Source organism: Macaca fascicularis, chromosome 13, assembly GCF_037993035.2.
Source record: "Macaca fascicularis isolate 582-1 chromosome 13, T2T-MFA8v1.1".
In the NCBI taxonomy this organism is placed as follows: domain Eukaryota; kingdom Metazoa; phylum Chordata; class Mammalia; order Primates; family Cercopithecidae; genus Macaca; species Macaca fascicularis.
The window spans coordinates 118484281-118501740 of record NC_088387.1 but is presented as its reverse complement, the minus strand read 5'-3'; the positions used below and the strand labels follow the sequence as shown (position 1 = coordinate 118501740).

The 17460-nt window shown below is 56.0% G+C and overlaps 1 protein-coding gene across 5 annotated transcripts in view; it reads left to right on the top strand.

Moving 5' to 3' along the window:
* COLEC11 (collectin subfamily member 11) overlaps positions 1-14075 on the top strand; it is a 49321-nt gene extending 35246 nt beyond the window's left edge. For 3 of the 5 annotated variants that reach the window (XM_045369861.2, XM_045369859.2, XM_005576632.4), the window contains 4 exons: positions 6572-6643; positions 9299-9352; positions 12940-13035; positions 13296-14075. In XM_045369861.2, the coding sequence (XP_045225796.2) occupies positions 6572-6643; positions 9299-9352; positions 12940-13035; positions 13296-13687 (614 nt within the window). In that variant the 3' untranslated portion in view covers positions 13688-14075. The remainder of the gene's footprint in view (positions 1-6571; positions 6644-9298; positions 9353-12939; positions 13036-13295) is intronic. The other 2 variants (XM_015433423.3, XM_015433422.3) reach the window with 1 other exon arrangement.
* Positions 14076-17460: the final 3385 nt, after the last annotated feature.

Sequence of the window (17460 nt, the reverse complement as noted above, 5' to 3'; positions counted from 1 at the left end):
TGCTAAGGCTTTGGCCAACTTTCTCAGAACCCTCTGATAGCAGGCATGTGTTACTGTTCTTTGGCCCTCCACAAAGAGAACAAGCAAGATGCCTTGAGCATCCGAAAAGCCTGTTGCCGTGACCTTTGCTCTCGATCAATCTGCTTTGCTTTCCTGGCCCACTTCCACCTCTTGGTAGCCACTGCTTTGATTGTTTCGTCATTAGGATTGTATTGGTAAAGCCACGTTTCATCTTCTTTTACAGTTTTGAAGAAATGCAATACAATACACGCCAGTAATCTCAGCACTTTCAGAGCCGAGGTGGGTGGATCACCTGAGGTCAGGAGATCGAGACCAGCCTGGCCAACATGGTGAAACCCCATCTCTACTAAAAATACAAAAATTAGCCAGACCTGGTGGCGTATGCCTGTCATCCCAACTACTCAGGAGACTGAGGCAAGAGAATCGCTTGAACCTAGGAGGCAGAGGTTGCAGTGAGCAGAGATTGCACTACTGCACTCTAGCCTGCGTGACAGAGCAAGGCTCTGTATCAAAAAGAAAGTTAAGAAAAAATTTTAAAAAATGATTCTGAGGCATTCTTCAAAGAATTGTAACAGTAAACCAAAGCAGACTGGCTGCGAGTGAAGGTCACGGCAACAGGTTTTTTGGATGCTCCAGGCATTTTGCTTGTTCTCTTTCAGGAGGTCCAGAGAACAATAACATATGCCTGCTGTCGGGGTGTTTAGAGAAAGTTGGCACTGGCTCCTCCGGTGGAGGGAGTGTTTCTCCACCCCCAGGCCCAGCTGTGCCCAGTGCCTGGCGCTCCCTCAAAGGCCTCCCTGCAAGGCTGAGGGGACTGTGGAGAGGGGTCTGGTGGTCCAAGCTATGGGTTTAGGGCAGAAGGGAATAAGGAGGGACAGGAGGGTTTGGGCCACCTGTAGCCATCCCAACTCCCCACCAGCCGAGTGCACTTGGTCGTGGCTGGCACAGGGGAGTGGGCTCGGAGGGGGCTCTGCTCGGAGGGCTCTGCTCACAGGGCTCTGCCTGCTGCTTTGCACACTCTGGTCTCTCGGTCGCTGTCTCCTGCCCCCAGGCTTGGGAGTGGGGCACTGCTTGTCCTCCCACAGGAGCACAAACCTGCGCTGTGCGTCCAGCCCCCCGCTCTTAGAAATACAGCCTTCCCGCAGTTCCTGGCCCGTGGAGGGTGGCTTTGGCTGTACCCAGGGGTGGAAGCCCCACAGGCTGGGGCCTGCCCACCGTGGAGGTGCAGGGTTTGGAGCCCTGGACGTGGAGTCAGGAGGCCGTGGTCTGAGTGAAATCCACGCTGTCAGTGTGCGCTCCTGCTCCTGATGCTCACTGTGACCCGAGGCATGGATTGCCCTGAGGTGCCACTTGACAGACAGGGAAACCGAGGCTTACAGAGGGCTGTCACTTGTGCAGGGTTTCATGGATGGAGCACTGGGATTTGGGGCCAGGCCTGTCTGATCGCAGAGGCTGTGCTCTGAATCACGGGGCACTGTGTTCCTTCCTGGCTCCCTGTGTGACCTGTGGTGGTCACCTGACTCTGAACTGCGTGACCCGTGGTGGTCACCTGACTCTGAACTGCGTGACCCGTGGTGGTCACCTGACTCTGAACTGCGTGACCCGTGGTGGTCACCTGACTCTGAACTGCGTGACCCGTGGTGGTCACCTGACTCTGAACTGCGTGACCCGTGGTGGTCACCTGACTCTGAACTGCGTGACCCGTGGTGGTCACCTGACTCTGAACTCCTCTTCTGGAGCAGAGGGCAGTGTCTCCGTCTCTCAGTACCACACAGCGGGCAGCTCCCAGGACAGAGATGATTTCCTCCCAGCTGTGGAGGCTGGAAGTCAGGGATCCAGGTGCCGGCAGGGCTACTTCTCCCAAGGCTGCTCTCCGGGGCTTACAGGTGGCGTCTTCCTGCTGTCTCCCATGGCCTTCCTCCGTGCACGCACAATCCTGGCCTCTCTTTCTCTTTGTGTAAAGCCACATTCCTGTTGGACCAGGGCCCACCTGTGTGACCTCTTTAAAGACCCTGCTTCTAGTAGGAGTCACACTGGGGTTAGGGCTCCATCGTCAGAATTTTGGAGGATGTAATTCAGCCCTAATAAATGGTGCTGCTAGGAACCATCATGTACGTGTGGATGTGCTTTTCTGGCACACAGTCTACCTGGGAGTATTCTAACTTATTTCTGAAAGATGGAAAAATGAGCAGAATCCTGGGACCCCCACCGAGTCCCCACCTGGAGAGGGGCGGCGTCAGAACATGGGAAAGAAAACCAAAGTCCCAGCCCTGGGAACATCACCTGCCCATGAAAAAGCCCGAGCACCACAGGGGCTGTGGAGCGACATGGCAGAGGCAGATTGTGTTCCTTCACCTGAACGAACAGTTAACTATTTGCTAAGAAGCTTCCACCTGGAAAAGATAAGGAGGGCTCAAGGGGCCTCCTCCCCACCTGCAAGCTGTTTCTCCCTGAGACCCCTGCGAGATGAGATGTGAAGCTGTTCAAGGACAGTTAATGGGGAGAGAGAAGTGACCTGCAGACCCCGTCTTCCCGCCTTCCCACCCAGACAGCTCCTCCCTGGACGATGAGGCCAGGTCCCCAGGCTGACAAGTAGAGCGGGATGGTGAGGCCCAGGAGACGGTGGAGGAGAAGCCCCTGGGGCACAGATGCTCTTGGTGAGGCGTGCTCCTCCCACCTTCGAGAAAGACTCATTAGTGGTTCAGTCCATCAGCTGGAGGAGGCACGCATCCTGCTGTTACAGACAAGTTAAAACCTGAGAGTGAGTTGAGAGCATTTGGCTTTTAGCCATCCCTAAATTGCACGGCCAGACGTTAATGCAAATCCAAGGTCATCGCTGACACTTGGCACCTGTCTCCAGCGAGTAGCGCTCAGCTCCTGCCCTTGGAGAAGTGTGGGACCCAGTCCCTGTCATAGGGGGTCTGAGAAACCCCTGCTCTGGCTGCTTGCTGATTGTGAGGGTGCTGTGAACGCGTCCAGCCTGATCTGGCAGCCTGAACCTCCTCGCAAGGGGACGGAGGCGACCACAGCTGACCAGGGGGGAGCAGCATGAGGACGTGGAGGGGGAAATAAGAAGCACAAACATTGAGGCTGTCCCAACCTTCCTCCTAACGGCCAGCACAGAACCTCGGGAACGGCGCGGTGGAGAGCTGGGCACAGGAGAGTTTGTCTTTGGACAGGAGACTCGAGGAAGACGCGTGTTCCTGGGCCTGGGACAACAGAGAGGGCCTGGGACAACACGAAACAGCAGATGTGCGTTTTCAGGGAACATCAGCTTTTCTGTAGGACCCTCTGCGGGAGGCCGAGCAGAAGCACGGGGCTCACCTTTCAGCTTCAGAGCATGGTGAGGGACGCCTGCCTCACAAACTCATCTTGCCCTAACTCTCTCCCAAAGGCCCTGTCTCTAAATACCAGCACCTTGGGGTCACGGCTTCAACAGAGGAATTTGGTGAGGGGCACAGCTCCATCCACTGCAGGAGGTGACGGTGCTCAGGCTGTGACTGGGCACTCAGTGTGGGTGGCTGCGTCCATCCTGCCGAGGAACCAAGACACACCAGGGTATGTGCTGGGGAAAGGCAGCCAGGATGGGGCAGGGACTGAGGGTTTCTAGCTGGGTGAAGGGAAGATTTCAGAGAGAGAACAGTTTTTAAATGTTTGGGGGACTCTTGGAGAAGGTGAGTTCAGCTAGCTTTGCATTTCTGTGGGTGTAAAACCAGGCTGGCTGAGCGGACCCAGCAGAGCGACAACTTCCCAGCTCCTCCAGCCCTGAGAACTGACCGTACCGTGCCGCCTCCTGCAGCAAAGCAGGGCCCCTCAGTCATATTCCAGGGAGAATTGTGAATGGCCTCCCTTGCAGCAAGTTTTGGGCATGTATAATGGGTTGGCTGTTTTACTGAAGCTGTTTGTTATAGTCGCCCTTCTCTCTCCTTGCTCTGGCATTTTACTATTACAGAAATTTCAGGTTGAAATTGTCATGACTCAGAACAGCAGGAACGGGTGCCTGGCACCAACTGTCAGAAGAGCAGGCCAGGTGGCTCCAGCAGGCGCTGGACTCACAGGCTGCTGTGGAGAGGGATTCGGAGCAGGGCAGGGCTGGCCCCTGATGGAAGGCGACACACTGAGCGTCCCCTCTGGTGTGGGGACCCTGCCCCTCCCTCTGTGAGACCTCCTGGCTGTCCACCCGGTCCCGGCCCTGCCTGTGTCTTGGGCCCTGTCCTCACTGGGTGCCCCCCAGTGGCAGTGCCTCTAGCTGCCTTGCTGTGCCCCTGCCTACCCCGCTGCCCTCGGGTTCCTCCCTGGGCTCCTCTTCCTCATGTGGGTCTCCTGAGGGGCCGCCCGGCCCCCGCCTCCCACTGGACACTTCTCTCAGGTGCCCTCCTGGCCCTTGTCACTGTCACATGATGGCCCCTCTCCCCTGCCTGTCCCCCTCTCCCCTGCCTGTCCCCCTCTCCCCTGCCTGTCCCCCTCTCCGTTGCCTGTCCCCGTCTCCCCACACGCCCCGTGGCATCCCCCTCTGTGCCTGTCCAGAGCTGTGTCTCCCTGCCCCTGCCTCGGGGAGGGCTTGCCACCCAGTGCCAGCTGTGTGCGCCTCATCCGCACGTCCCATCAGGCACGAGGTTCTGCCAGCGCCACCTCCTGGGTGTCTCCCCGATCTGGACCGTTCTTCTCGTCCTCCCAGACCCCGCCTGCCATGACCCCCTTCACCCCCGGCCTGCTCTGCCCTTGGCCTCCTTTCATGCCTTTCAGCCTCTCTAACAAGTGTTGCCAGATGCTTCCTGAACACAAGTCTGGTCTCATCGCCCTCTTCTCCAACTCTCTGCCTCTCCCACAGCACGGAGCATGCACCACAGCCTCTCCGATGCTTTCCTAGGCTCTGAGGACAGACGAGGAAGTGGCGTCCCCGTGCCCTTTTTCTATTCCCTTCCTCTTGCATGCACTGCAGTTGCTGGACTGCTGTCCTGATTTACCAGTAGACCCTGAGCTCTGACTCCTGCAGCCAGCGCCCTGCACAGCTGGCGACACAGTGCCTGGGGCGCAAGCAGAGTCGCCTCCGTGCTGGCTGTCCAGCCTAGGTGCCATTAGGATCTTCTCCTGTCTCCCTCATCCCCCCATTGTCCCCCAGGCTGGATGTGGCCCCCAGCTGCAGCATCAGGAGAGCAGCCTGGGCCTCAGAGCAGCAGGGCGTGGCTCTTGTCCTGGCTCTGCCATGCCAGGCTGTGTCATTTTCGTAGCCAGATAAGAGAATGCCTGTGAATGTGCTTTGTGAATCAAGGCTGCACTTTAATGCAACGTAAACCACTCTTTGCAGGGGTGTGTGTGGTTTCATTTTAGCAAAGCTCACTGAAGTCTATGTTCTGTCCTCTAGTTCTGTCTGTTCTGAATGGGGGGAACATTACAACTGCTTTGCAAAACAAGACGAGGAGTTCCTGGCAGGGAAGTCCTTGGTTCTCTGGCGTCACTGCCGGACGGAGCGTTATCTGCGTGCAGTAGAAAGGCCTTCCTGCCACCCCTGTCTTGCAGGATTGCCCACATTGAATTGCATTTAGTTCCTGCAACAACGGGTTATAACTGATCATGAAATCCTAACAATGTATAATCACGTCCGTGAGAAAGAATTACTGAGTTAAATCAGGTCGCCTGTTTCTTTTCCCAGTTTTTCCCTATGTACTTGTTTGCTGTTTGCTGGTTGGGTTGGTGGTCAGTGGTGATCACCAGCAGGCAGGTAGGAGCAGTTGCTGAGGGCTTAACACTTGGTGGGAGGGGAGCACTGAGAAACTCCACCCTCTGGTTTAATTTGTTCTAGGGACTGGGTGACAGCGGCATTCTTCGGGCGTGGTCCAGTGATCAGAGAGACAATCCCGTGGGATCTTGGTGTCCCTCTTGCTATGAATGAGAGGAGAAGGGTGGGGGACACACACCACACACCACACACCACCGCTGCACACACCCAGGCTGGGGACAGGGGCCAGCAGGTCACGGGGATCCGGCATTCTGCTGTAGAGCAGGTCAAGTCGGGAGGCATCTGGTGAAGCACTCCTGGGACCCTCCTCCCTGGCTCAAGTTCACACACCCGAGAGGAGCCAGGGGCTTGGCCACCTGCACCCACCCCCACACCGTGTTCCTGACAACACTGGTTATGTCCATGCTTGCAGGGTTGTGGGTACGTGGTTTGGTGGGTACAGGAGTAAGAGCTAGGAGGTTCTGCCTTGCTGGGATGGAGGAAAGACAAGCTCTCCCCTCACACGGGCACGGAGGGGATGGACCATGGTTGAGTTTGGAACTTAGGGATGCCCCGTTCGGCCCCTCCGTTCCATACTGTGTGTGACTTCTGGGGGAAGTGCATCTTCCTTCAGAAGCTGTATCAACAGGCGACCTGACTGTGACAGTCACCTGCGTGACCTTGGAGAGATTTAGAGCTGTCTGTCAGTCTCTTCTATGTGTCTGCAATGTTAGGAAGGAGGGCGGTCGGGGCACCTGTGCACATGTGTGATGGAGGAGGCCGCGGGATCATCTGTGTGTCAACCAACTTTGCTTTTATTGTTTTCTACAGGAGACGTGGGGGACAAAGGACAGAAAGGCAGCGTGGGTCGCCATGGAAAAATCGGTCCCATTGGCTCTAAAGGTATTTGCGATGTGATTCTTGCCTCATTCTCCCCCCTCCCCCAGGGTCAGTGTCTGGATCCCCTGAGAATAACTCTAGCGTGGATTGTCTCGTGTGGTGCTCCTGTTTATGCTCTGTGCGTGCTAGAGAAGACATCTGCCGTGCTTCCGTTTTGGAGGTGCTTGGAGCTAGTTGCTGGCTCTTTGCTTACAGGGTGTGGTGAAGTGCTCCCCATCCTGTGGGATTTTCATAGCACTCCAGGATGGAGGGGCTGCGGCGAGTGCGCTTGGGCGAGACTCTGGCTGTGAAGCCACAACGTCCTTAACAAGTTTGGTAACACGCTTAGAGCCTCACGTAAGGCGCGGACGGACCCTGCTCAGGAGGCACCGCGTCTGTTCCCCCAGCTCGGGTCTCAGGCATTTCGAGGTGATGGGATGATTCTTGGTGAGAACAGACTGTGGGATGGCAGCAGCAGGTGTGAGCAGCAACTATGGTGCCAACACCTGGGTTCAGGCTACACCTGCGGGTTCTGATTGCACCGTCTCTGCTGCTGCATTTGCCTGCACAGCCTTGGTAAGGCGGGCAGATCAGCTGTGCCTCCCATGAGAGACTGAGGCCAGGACAGCCAAGGGGTTGCTCAGAAGGTGCTGTTCCTATGCCCCGCTCACCCCCCACCATCTGGTCAGTGGATGTCTTTGGAGCGCTTGGCTTGTTCCAGGTGTATGCTGGGCTCTAGGGGACGGAGCCGGTGGGAGGGCAAGGAGCTGGCCATCCCTGAGCTCTGCACGTGTGGACTCGTGAAGTCTCCTTGGGGTCCCGCATGGTGTAGCAATGCGGCTGAGCTGCCCTGAGCACCAGCGGTGGAGGGAGTCTGCTGTGGTCTGTCCAGTTCCGGGGCCAGCTTCTTCTACCTCATTCATCTGCCTCGGAGCAGGTTGGCCCAGGTACCAAGAGGCTACGGTCTGGAGTTTGAGCTGTGAGGGGGTTCTCATGGTTTGTTCTGATCCATGGTCACGGACCTCCCCCTAGCCCAGCCCGTACCTGGTAGAAAGGGCTCTGTGACCAGGAGAGCGATGGGGAGGGGCCCAGCTCAGCTGTGGGCCTCCTGGAAAACCTGTGCCTGCCACGGCCAATCCAGTGAAGAACACACAGAGAATCATGGGATCTGGAGGGAGGCGCAGGCTTCACAAACTCAAATAACATCATGGCAAAATACTTATATCCCCAGACTTGCCATTTTAAGTATTTTAAGTGTACAATTCAGGGACGTTAAGTACATTTGCAATGGTGTACAGGCATTACCACGATTTCCAAACCCTTTTCATCTCTCCAAAGAGAAACTCTGTTTCCACTAAGCAATGGCTCCCCGTTCTTCCTCCCCCAGCCCCGGTAACTTCCAATCTGCTTTCTGTCTCTGAATTGGCCTATTCTGGACATTTCACATACGTGGAATGATAACAATGTTTGTCCTTCTAGTTGATTTCACTTGGTGTAGTGTTTTCAGGGTTCACCTGTGGGTAGCGTGGGTCAGAATGCCCTGCCTTTTTAGGGAATAATATTCCACCATACGGATGGACCACAACTGTTATCCATTCACCTGTCGGTGGACACGTGGGTTCTTTCCACCTGTTGCTTTTGTGAATAACACCACGTTGTGTATTGACTCACACATAGGGATGTGTATACTTTTACCATGCGGTGTGTGCACTAGGCGGATTCCGGCGACTCCTAAGGGGCAGCTGGTCCAGGCTGGCCTTGTTTGGCTTTGCTCATTTGATTTGCCTTGTGTCTAAGATTGTCATCCTGGGTTCTGATCCAGCTGTGCTTTCATTTCCAAGCTCCCGATGCTGATAAAGGAACACAAAGGAATCAGGTGGGTGGAGGCTGCGGAACTCCTTCCCTCCTTATGCGAGTGGAATCGGAATCTACACAAGTCTCTTTGCAGAGGCATTTGGGGCTTCTCTGTGAGAATAAAGAGAATGCATTAGAATTTATTTCTATTAAGTCACATGACTTAATTTTAGAGCAGTTAGAAAGCCCTATTGCCATCATTTTGTTCAACCCCCTTGTTTTGTACGTTGAGGAAAGCTGAGGGCCAGGGCGGTGAGGTGGCTTGTCTCATCTAACTGGAGGTTGGGTCCAGGCCAGTATGGAGCCCAGGGCTTCTGGTGTCTGGGCCCTCCAGGACACCGGGCTGCCGCGAGCAGGGACAGGAAGGACCTTGAGCTGGGACAGGAAGGAGTGCGCTGACTCTTGGATTAGATGAGCTCTCAGGCCCGCACGGCGCTCGGCGCTCCCATCATGCTCGATCTGGATTTTCCTGCTGTTGTGAGAGGCGTGTCGGCTGCTGGGGGGAGTGGCGGCTCATTCATGGCACCAGGGATTCATGAGGCGATGTATGCAGAGTACTCCATCGGATATCCTGGATTTTCCAGAACTGACTTAAAGAATGATCACCCGATAATCCCTGTCACCCCATGACATGTATACGGTCCGTATCACATAAATAGTGCCGGAAGCAGGAATTACCTGCAGAATGGAGCTCCGGTACTTCACAACAACAGAGTGGCCTGGGAGAAATCCACGAGACAAGTCACATTTTCAGTCTTGTTGTTTTTAACTCAAAGAACACGTCCACCTCTGCCTGGTGACTTGGACCTTGTTTTTCATTTTCAGGTGAGAAAGGAGATTCTGGTGACATAGGACCCCCTGGTCCTAATGGAGAACCAGGTATGGCATAAAGGGTCCAGGATTTTTCATATAATGTATTAAAAATTGCACTTTGGAAAACAACGTAGATCATTAAATGGAACTGCGGTGGGCTGGGGAACAGAGCGCATACGCCGGCCATGTGGTCCCCGTGTCAGTGATGCTCTCAGAGATGCTGCAGTGTTTGATTTCCTTCTACCTGAATGTTAATGACCTCTTAGGAGTGTCATCTGCCTGTCCACTGTGTTATTCTGTCTGTGTGTGTAGCTGGGCTCAGTGACACCAGTCCTAGGATGAGCATTCTCCACTTCTTCGCCTCTGTGGGCACTAGGGGTCTCCTCCTACCGCCAGACTTCTCAGAAAGCACATCTGGACTTTGTGGCTTTTTCCCTGGTTTCAGACGTCCTTGCATCCGACTCCCACAATGGTGCTCCACTGACACGGCTCCCCTCGGAGGGCCCAGGGAGCTCAGATCCAGCCCAGGTGGACATGGCTTCCCTGTAGGGCACCTGCTTTCTGCTTCCTCTGTCCCTGCCCTCTGCCCGCCTTCACACCCCCCCCCACTCTGCTGTCTTTCTCCCGAAACTTCTGCAGCTCTTCTGCTCCCTCCCCAGAATGGTGACCTCCTCTGAGCCCTGGTACAGCCCTCACCCCCATACCCCTACACGGTGGCCCTCATGAGGTCAAGCCCCAAAGGACCCATGTCTGGTGGGCATCTCCACTGGGGGGCTCATGGTCCCCATCTGTCTCACTGGAGCCCTTCCCTCACACCCTGGATTACCACACTGGACACTTATCCCCCACGTACATCCCACACTGTACGCCCACCCCCCTCACATCCCACAGTGGACACCCACCCACCACGTAGATCCCACAGCGGACACCCACCCACCACGTAGATCCCACAGCGGACACCCACCCACCACGTAGATCCCACAGCGGGCACCCACCCACCATGTATATCCCACAGCGGACACCCACCCACCACGTAGATCCCACAGCGGGCACCCACCCACCATGTACATCCCACAGCGGACACCCACCCACCACGTAGATCCCACAGCGGGCACCCACCCACCATGTACATCCCACAGCGGACACCCACCCACCATGTACATCCCACAGCGGACACCCACCCACCATGTACATCCCACAGCGGACACCCACCCACCGTGTACATCCCACAGCGGACACCCACCCACCACGTAGATCCCACAGTGGACACCCACCCACCACGTAGATCCCACAGCGGACACCCACCCACCACGTAGATCCCACAGCGGACACCCACCCACCACGTAGATCCCACAGCGGACACCCACCCACCACGTAGATCCCACAGCGGACACCCACCCACCACGTAGATCCCACAGCGGGCACCCACCCGCCACGTACATCCCACAGCGGGCACCCACCCGCCACGTACATCCCACAGCGGGCACCCACCCGCCACGTACATCCCACAGCGGGCACCCACCCGCCACGTACATCCCACAGCGGGCACCCACCCGCCACGTACATCCCACAGCGGGCACCCACCCGCCACGTAGATCCCACAGCGGACACCCACCCGCCATGTACATCCCACAGCGGACACCCACCCGCCATGTACATCCCACAGCGGACACCCACCCGCCATGTACGTCCACAGCGGACACCCACCCGCCATGTAGATCCCACAGCGGGCACCCACCCGCCATGTACATCCACAGTGGACACCCACCCCATGCCCATTCCACACTGTACACCCGTTTCCCCCCCCCCCCCAACTCCCAAGCTGCTCACTCATGCCCCATGACAATGTCAGGCATCCTCTAATCTTCCTTCTGCTTCAGTGCCTCCAGGCGGGGGTTGTTGCTGCGCCCCTCTCACCCCACCCCCTCCCTCATTCAGGCCTCATTGCTTTCGAGCTGAATTCCTGAAATAACATCCTGATGGCTCTGTGCCCTCCAGTCCTTTTTTATTGACCACAAAAGATGCTTACGAGATACTATATTAGGTGGAAGATACAGTGTTTAAGTAACTAGAATATTCTTTCAGTCAGACTCCAACCTTCCCCTCCTCCCTCAACCAAGAAGCTCGACAGCTGGGCCTCGGAAGAGAATTCAGTGCGTTCAGTGCGTTCACGGGGGTGGCGGGGAGCGTCCCTTCCGCAGGCGTCTGCTCGCTGGAGCCAGCCTTTCTCCCCGAGACGCGCTGTGTCTCCATGATGTCACTCGCTTCACAGCACATTCAGAAGGTGCTCTCCGAGAAGGATCTGACCCTTGGAAACTAGGGGGAAAACAAAGGGGCTAGATTTCTGAATAAAAGTTCTTGTTTTAAAAGCTCCTCCCGCATCACAGAGATGAGGAGGAACAGCTGCTTGGGAGGTGTCCTTGCCTGCGTGACTTTGTTCCGTACGAGTGCGCTGAGATCAGTGTCACTGAGTGGCCGAGCACCATCCGCTCAGGGCACCTCTAGGCACTCAGCCAACCTGAGGGGCCTGGACAAAGCCTCTGGGAGAAAGGAGGACCCGGAGGCAGGTGAGGGCAGGGCAAGAAGAGGGGACGTGCTGGGGCCGAGCTGCTGCCATCAGGCCTACCGTGGTCAGAGAGTTTGGAGGTTATGAGGAAAGGAATCCATCCACCTCCCCTGACAGGGGTCTCTCCAGAGAGCCTCTATTACCTCAAACCTCAGGGAGCTCGAAGACAAAATATATTTTTAAAAAATGTATCTTAGATAAAACTTCCACTAAAAAAATCCCAAAACCAAGGCAAACCCCAAGAAAGATCAAGTTTCAAATGTGCAAATGTGAATCGGGGGGTCTCACGTATGAGGGCGAGGTGGGTGATTTGGGCTCTATGTGACTGCTGATGTCCAGGAAGATGGGATTGAACTTCTGCAGGATGTACCAGACTGCAGGGTGGGCTGAGACCGCACAGTGGAAACTGTGGGAAAAGGCGCAAAGCCCACCCGCACGCCTCGCTTCCTCCCAGGCCTCATCCACGGCCTCCAGGTGCTCCTGGTGATGCTGCCCTGTCCTCCCTCCCTGAGCCGTCCCTCACGCCCTGTGTATGCCCACGATGCCCAGCTCTGCCCTGGCCCCTACTCCCCACCTGACATGTCACAGGCACCTGCGTGTTGGCGATTCCGCCTCCTGTACTCGGCTAGGAATGGAACGGCCCCGCTGCCTCGAGAGCTCTGCACAGTGGATGCTGCTGCTGCCGCCTTCGGCTCCCCTCAGCCCCCCTCAGCCCTGCAGTGCCCCCAGGCCATGGAGGACTGCTGCCAGATGTTCTACCTTTTCTCACTGCACACCCTCAGCCAGACCCGCTTCCCTGGGTCCCAACCCTGCCCTGGGCTGCTTCCCACCCCTGCACCTCCATTTCTCTTCCCTCTACAGCTGGCGAGGTTTGAAATACACGCGTCTGCCCTCCCTCTGCTCCTGTCGAGGTCTTTCCCTGCTCCGCCTGCCTTTAGGACGAAGGGGGAGATGGATATTGCGGCCTCGAAGGCCCGTGGGGCATGTTTGTTGAGTAAAATGCGTATTTCTGGGGAGGGGTCCTCGCCTCTCTTCTGAGCCCGAGTCCTCGTCCAGCCTTTGTAACGCACCGGCCCGGCCCCTGCAGGGCTCCCATGTGAGTGCAGCCAGCTGCGCAAGGCCATCGGGGAGATGGACAACCAGGTCTCTCAGCTGACCAACGAGCTCAAGTTCATCAAGAACGGTATGTGGCTTCTGGCACCACCCTCCCTCCCTCCCACCTCCGGGCCCCGTCCGAAGCCCCCCAGCAAGGGCTCTGCAGTGGCCACGCCTGTCCTGCCGTCCCCTGCTGCCCTGCCGGCCCCTGCTGCCCTGCCGGCCCCTGCTGGCCCCTGCTGCCCTGCCGTCCCCTGCTGCCCCGCCAGCCCCTGCTGCACATGGCTGTGCCTTAAGTTTGTTGCAGAGATGCAAGTGCTCGCTTTTCAGCCCTGCCCTTCCCCACAGCTGTCGCTGGAGTGCGCGAGACAGACAGCAAGATCTACCTGCTGGTGAAGGAGGAGAAGCGCTATGCGGATGCCCAGCTGTCCTGTCAGGGCCGAGGAGGCACGCTGGGCATGCCCAAGGATGAGGCTGCCAATGGCCTGATGGCCGCATACCTGGCGCAGGCTGGCCTGGCCCGTGTCTTCATCGGCATCAACGACCTGGAGAGGGAGGGCGCCTTCGTGTACTCTGACCGCTCCCCCATGCGGACCTTCAACAAGTGGCGCAGCGGCGAGCCCAACAACGCCTACGACGAGGAGGACTGCGTGGAGATGGTGGCCTCGGGCGGCTGGAACGACGTGGCCTGTCACACCACCATGTACTTCATGTGTGAGTTCGACAAGGAGAGCATGTGAGCCTCGGGCTGGGGCTGGCCGCCGGGAGAGCCCGTGAGCCTCCGCATATGAGCCTCGGGCTGGGGCTGCCCATTGGGGGCCCCACGTGTCCCCGCAGGGTTGGCAGGGCCAGAGCCCAGACCGTGGTGCCAGCCAGGGAGCTGTGCCTCTGTGAAGGGCGGAGGCTCACTGAGTAGAGGGCTGTTGTGTAAACTGAGAGAACGGCCTGTGTGTAAGAGGAAAAGAAAGCGTCCCTGGGGTGCTGTCTCTGAGGAAGCGGAGTTTCGTTACCGTCTTGTAGCCCCGATGTCATCATGTAATTATTACCCAGAATGCTCTTCCATAAATCTCGTGCCTTTGTCCAAGCTATACAATAAAATCTTTCAGTAGTGCAGTAGTTAAGTCCAAATGGTGGCAATGGGGTCTTGAATTACTACCTTTTAATTTCTATATGGAAAAGAACTCACTTCACTTTGACTAATGCTTCTGTAAATTATATTAAAATATAGGTTCCTTCACACTATTATCCATGTAAAAACAATTTTGCTTTGCTTCAAACCCAGATTTCAGGAAAACGCCACCAAAATATTCTCCAAACTTTACTACTACATGTGTGGAGTCATTTTGTTCTCTTAATTTTTTCAATAGCTCTATTAATTATCTCTTTTATTTTAATTAATTTTTGTAGAGGTGAGGTCTTGCTATGTGTCCCAGGCTGGTCTTGAACTCCTGGGCTCAAGTGATCCTCCCACCTCAGCCTCCTGAAGAGCTGGGACTACAGGCAGGAGCCACCACACCCAGCTTGTGTGAGTTATCTATTGCTGCCTAACAAATTACCCCAAAACTCAGTGGCCTAAGAAAGATCGATTACCTCCCAGATCAGAAATCTGCACAGGGCTTAGCTCGGTCCTCTACTTTGGGGCCTCTCCCAAGCTGAAACCAAGGTCATTCCTCCTGCAGTTTGGACAGAACTCAGGTACTCCTGAGTTGTCGGACAGAGGGCCCCAGTTTCCCACCAGCTGTGGGTCACAAGCTCCCGCAGTTCCCTGTCACAGGGGCCCTTGCCCTGGGCTGCCCACAACACGACAGCACCTTCCTCAGAGCAGCCCAGGAGAAGAGCTGAAGAGAGAAACCGCAGCCTTTCCTCAGCTCACCTGGACATGTCCTGCCATCTGCATCCATTTGCATTGCCATAAAGGAAAACCCAAGGTTGGGCAGCAGATCAAGAAAGAGGTTTATTTGGCTCACAGTTCTGCAGGCAGCACTGGAAGCATGGTGCCAGCATCTGCTCCTGGTGAGGCCTCAGGCTGTGTCCACCCTCAGTGGAGCGGGAGGGAGAGCCGGCACTCACAGAGATCACATGGGGAGAGGGAAGCCACAAAGAGAGAGAGGGAGGTGCGGGGCTGTTCTGCATAATCAATCAGTTTAGGGAAGGAACAGAATGAGAACTCACTCACTGGGATGAAGACTGAGGACGGCACCCAAGACACTCATCAGGGTTCTGCCCCCAACCCAAATACCACCTATTAGGCCCCACCACCACTGAGGGTCACATTTCAACATGAAATCTGGAGAGGCCCAACAGCAAACCACAGCACGTGCCTTCCTTCTGCGGTGCTCCACCAGCTTGCCGCGAGGCACTGGGTGCAGCCCCTGCGTGGGGGCGAATACATACCAGCGGGTGGGGACCACTGGGGGTCAGTTCAGAAGCTGCCCGCCACAGTACCTCAGTTGTTTTTTTTTGTGTGTTTCAGAATCCCAATAAAAATAACAAATATCTTCATTTTTAAAATAGAACACACGAACACGCACATTCCATCCCAGCTGGTACTGTGGGGCGAGAGGGAGCCGTGGAGCCGGCTCCCAGGGCCTGGTGTATTTGTGCACATCCTGCGAGGGAGGCCCCGGCGGCCCTTTGTTCTAGGTTATCTATTCTGGTTGTTTGCAGAGTGAAATGCCTTGGAAGATAAAGGTAATGTCTCCCTTCCTTGTCTCCCCACCGGAGAAAAGGGCAGGTTTGCCTGCAGCCTTGGAAAATAGAGCGTCTCGTTCTGCGACAACGGGCAGGCATGGTTACTGTCCAGCATAATAAAGACGATGTCTCCCTCCAGGAAAGAGTGCAGGCATGTGTACTACCTGCTAGAGAAGAACCGGGTGCCCTAGGCTCAAGGGTCCTCCCTGTAACAGACCCACTGCATGTGCAGGTGCTGTCTGCCTTCTTCCTGAACCCCTGAAGGGGGTGGAGCCCAGGATACTGGTGCAGAAATGCCAATACCCTGGCCACAGCTGTTGATGTAAGTAACAAAGTCCTTTGTCTCTGACCCAGAAGTCTCATGTCTTCAGCCAGCACCCATGTACCTGGGGCTGTAAGTAGGGTAAAATCTTAGACCCTTCACAGTTCTTGACAGGAATTTCTTGATATCTCCTTGAATTTAATTCTCGTCTCACTGGAAGGACATAGCAAACACGTTTATTCCGGACCTGAGCGGTCCCTGGTTTGGTTGGACGGGAAGAGGAGCGCCTTGTCTCAGGAAACAGGTTCCAGGGAATGATATATAGCCAGAGAAGCAGGTGCCGCTGCCTCGCCTGCTGGAAGGGAGCCCGTCAGAGCGGCCAGGCTTTTGCTTCATTGGCGCAGACTCTGTGTTGAGAGATGGAGTCTTCCTACTGGTGCGTATATCCTTCTGGTACTTACAAGTTACTGCAGCCATTAGCTCACCCCTCTATCTGCTCACCCATGCATTCATTTACTAAGCAGTCAGTTTGAACATTTCTCCGTTTCTGACTCTGTCAGACCCATGGTTTTCTGTGTGGCAGTTCCACCGATGCCTGGAGTGTAGCTGAGGAATTGGGGGATGCTGCTGTGTGTGTGTGTTTGGGGGGCAGGCTGTGTGTGGGGAGAGCCGTCACTGAGCAGGTCATCTCACTGAATGAGCAAGTCCTCAGTGGTCCCGCTTCTGGTCTCACAGGCTGTGCTCTGCTGTCCATCATCCCCGTGAGGATGCAGAGCCGCTCCCTCAGCCCCTGCACCCCTCATCCCTCTATTGCCTCCAAACTCGCTGGTTCACTGAGGTGGCCTTGAAATATAGGGCCCCAGACAGGCTGCAGGGGTTGTGCATGTGATGACATGGGACCATGTGAATATAATTTGTAATATGTTCAACGCGACACACACATATGTCTAAGAAGTTAAAATCCTCCTCCTTTTCTTCAACTTTGCTCTAGTTGAGGGTCAGTCTTTCTAGGCCTTTTCCAAGAGCATGCACACACACACACACACACACACACACATACACACACGTGATTAAACGGACCTGGAGAATGGGTCGGGGGTGGGCATTCTTTCTCACCCTGCCTTCTTCATCAGCAACCTGTCTTGGGGCAATTCCCATGCTGTCTGTGGGGCCTGCCTGCTCCTCCCATCCTGAGGCAGAGTATTCCAGAGTGTGGCCCCTGGGGGTCACTCACCCATCCTCTCCTGATGCCCCTGGGGGTCACTAATGCATCCTCCACTGATGGACGCTAGTGTTGTCTCAGCCTTCACTCTTGCAACCCAGCTGCGGTCAGGCTCCCTGAATGCGCCTTGACGTGTGCCAGTGAGACCTTATCCGTGGGGGAGAAACAGACCTGGGAGTTGAACGGCGGCACTTACACATTTGATAACAGATCCAAGGCCAAGTCTGGACCTGGGAGTTACAGGCAGGAGAGGAGAGGCCAGGCTCTGCTGATGACGGTGCAGTGGGCAGGTGTGCGGGCAATGGGCAGTGGGCATCCTGGGGGCAGCAGCTCCAGGG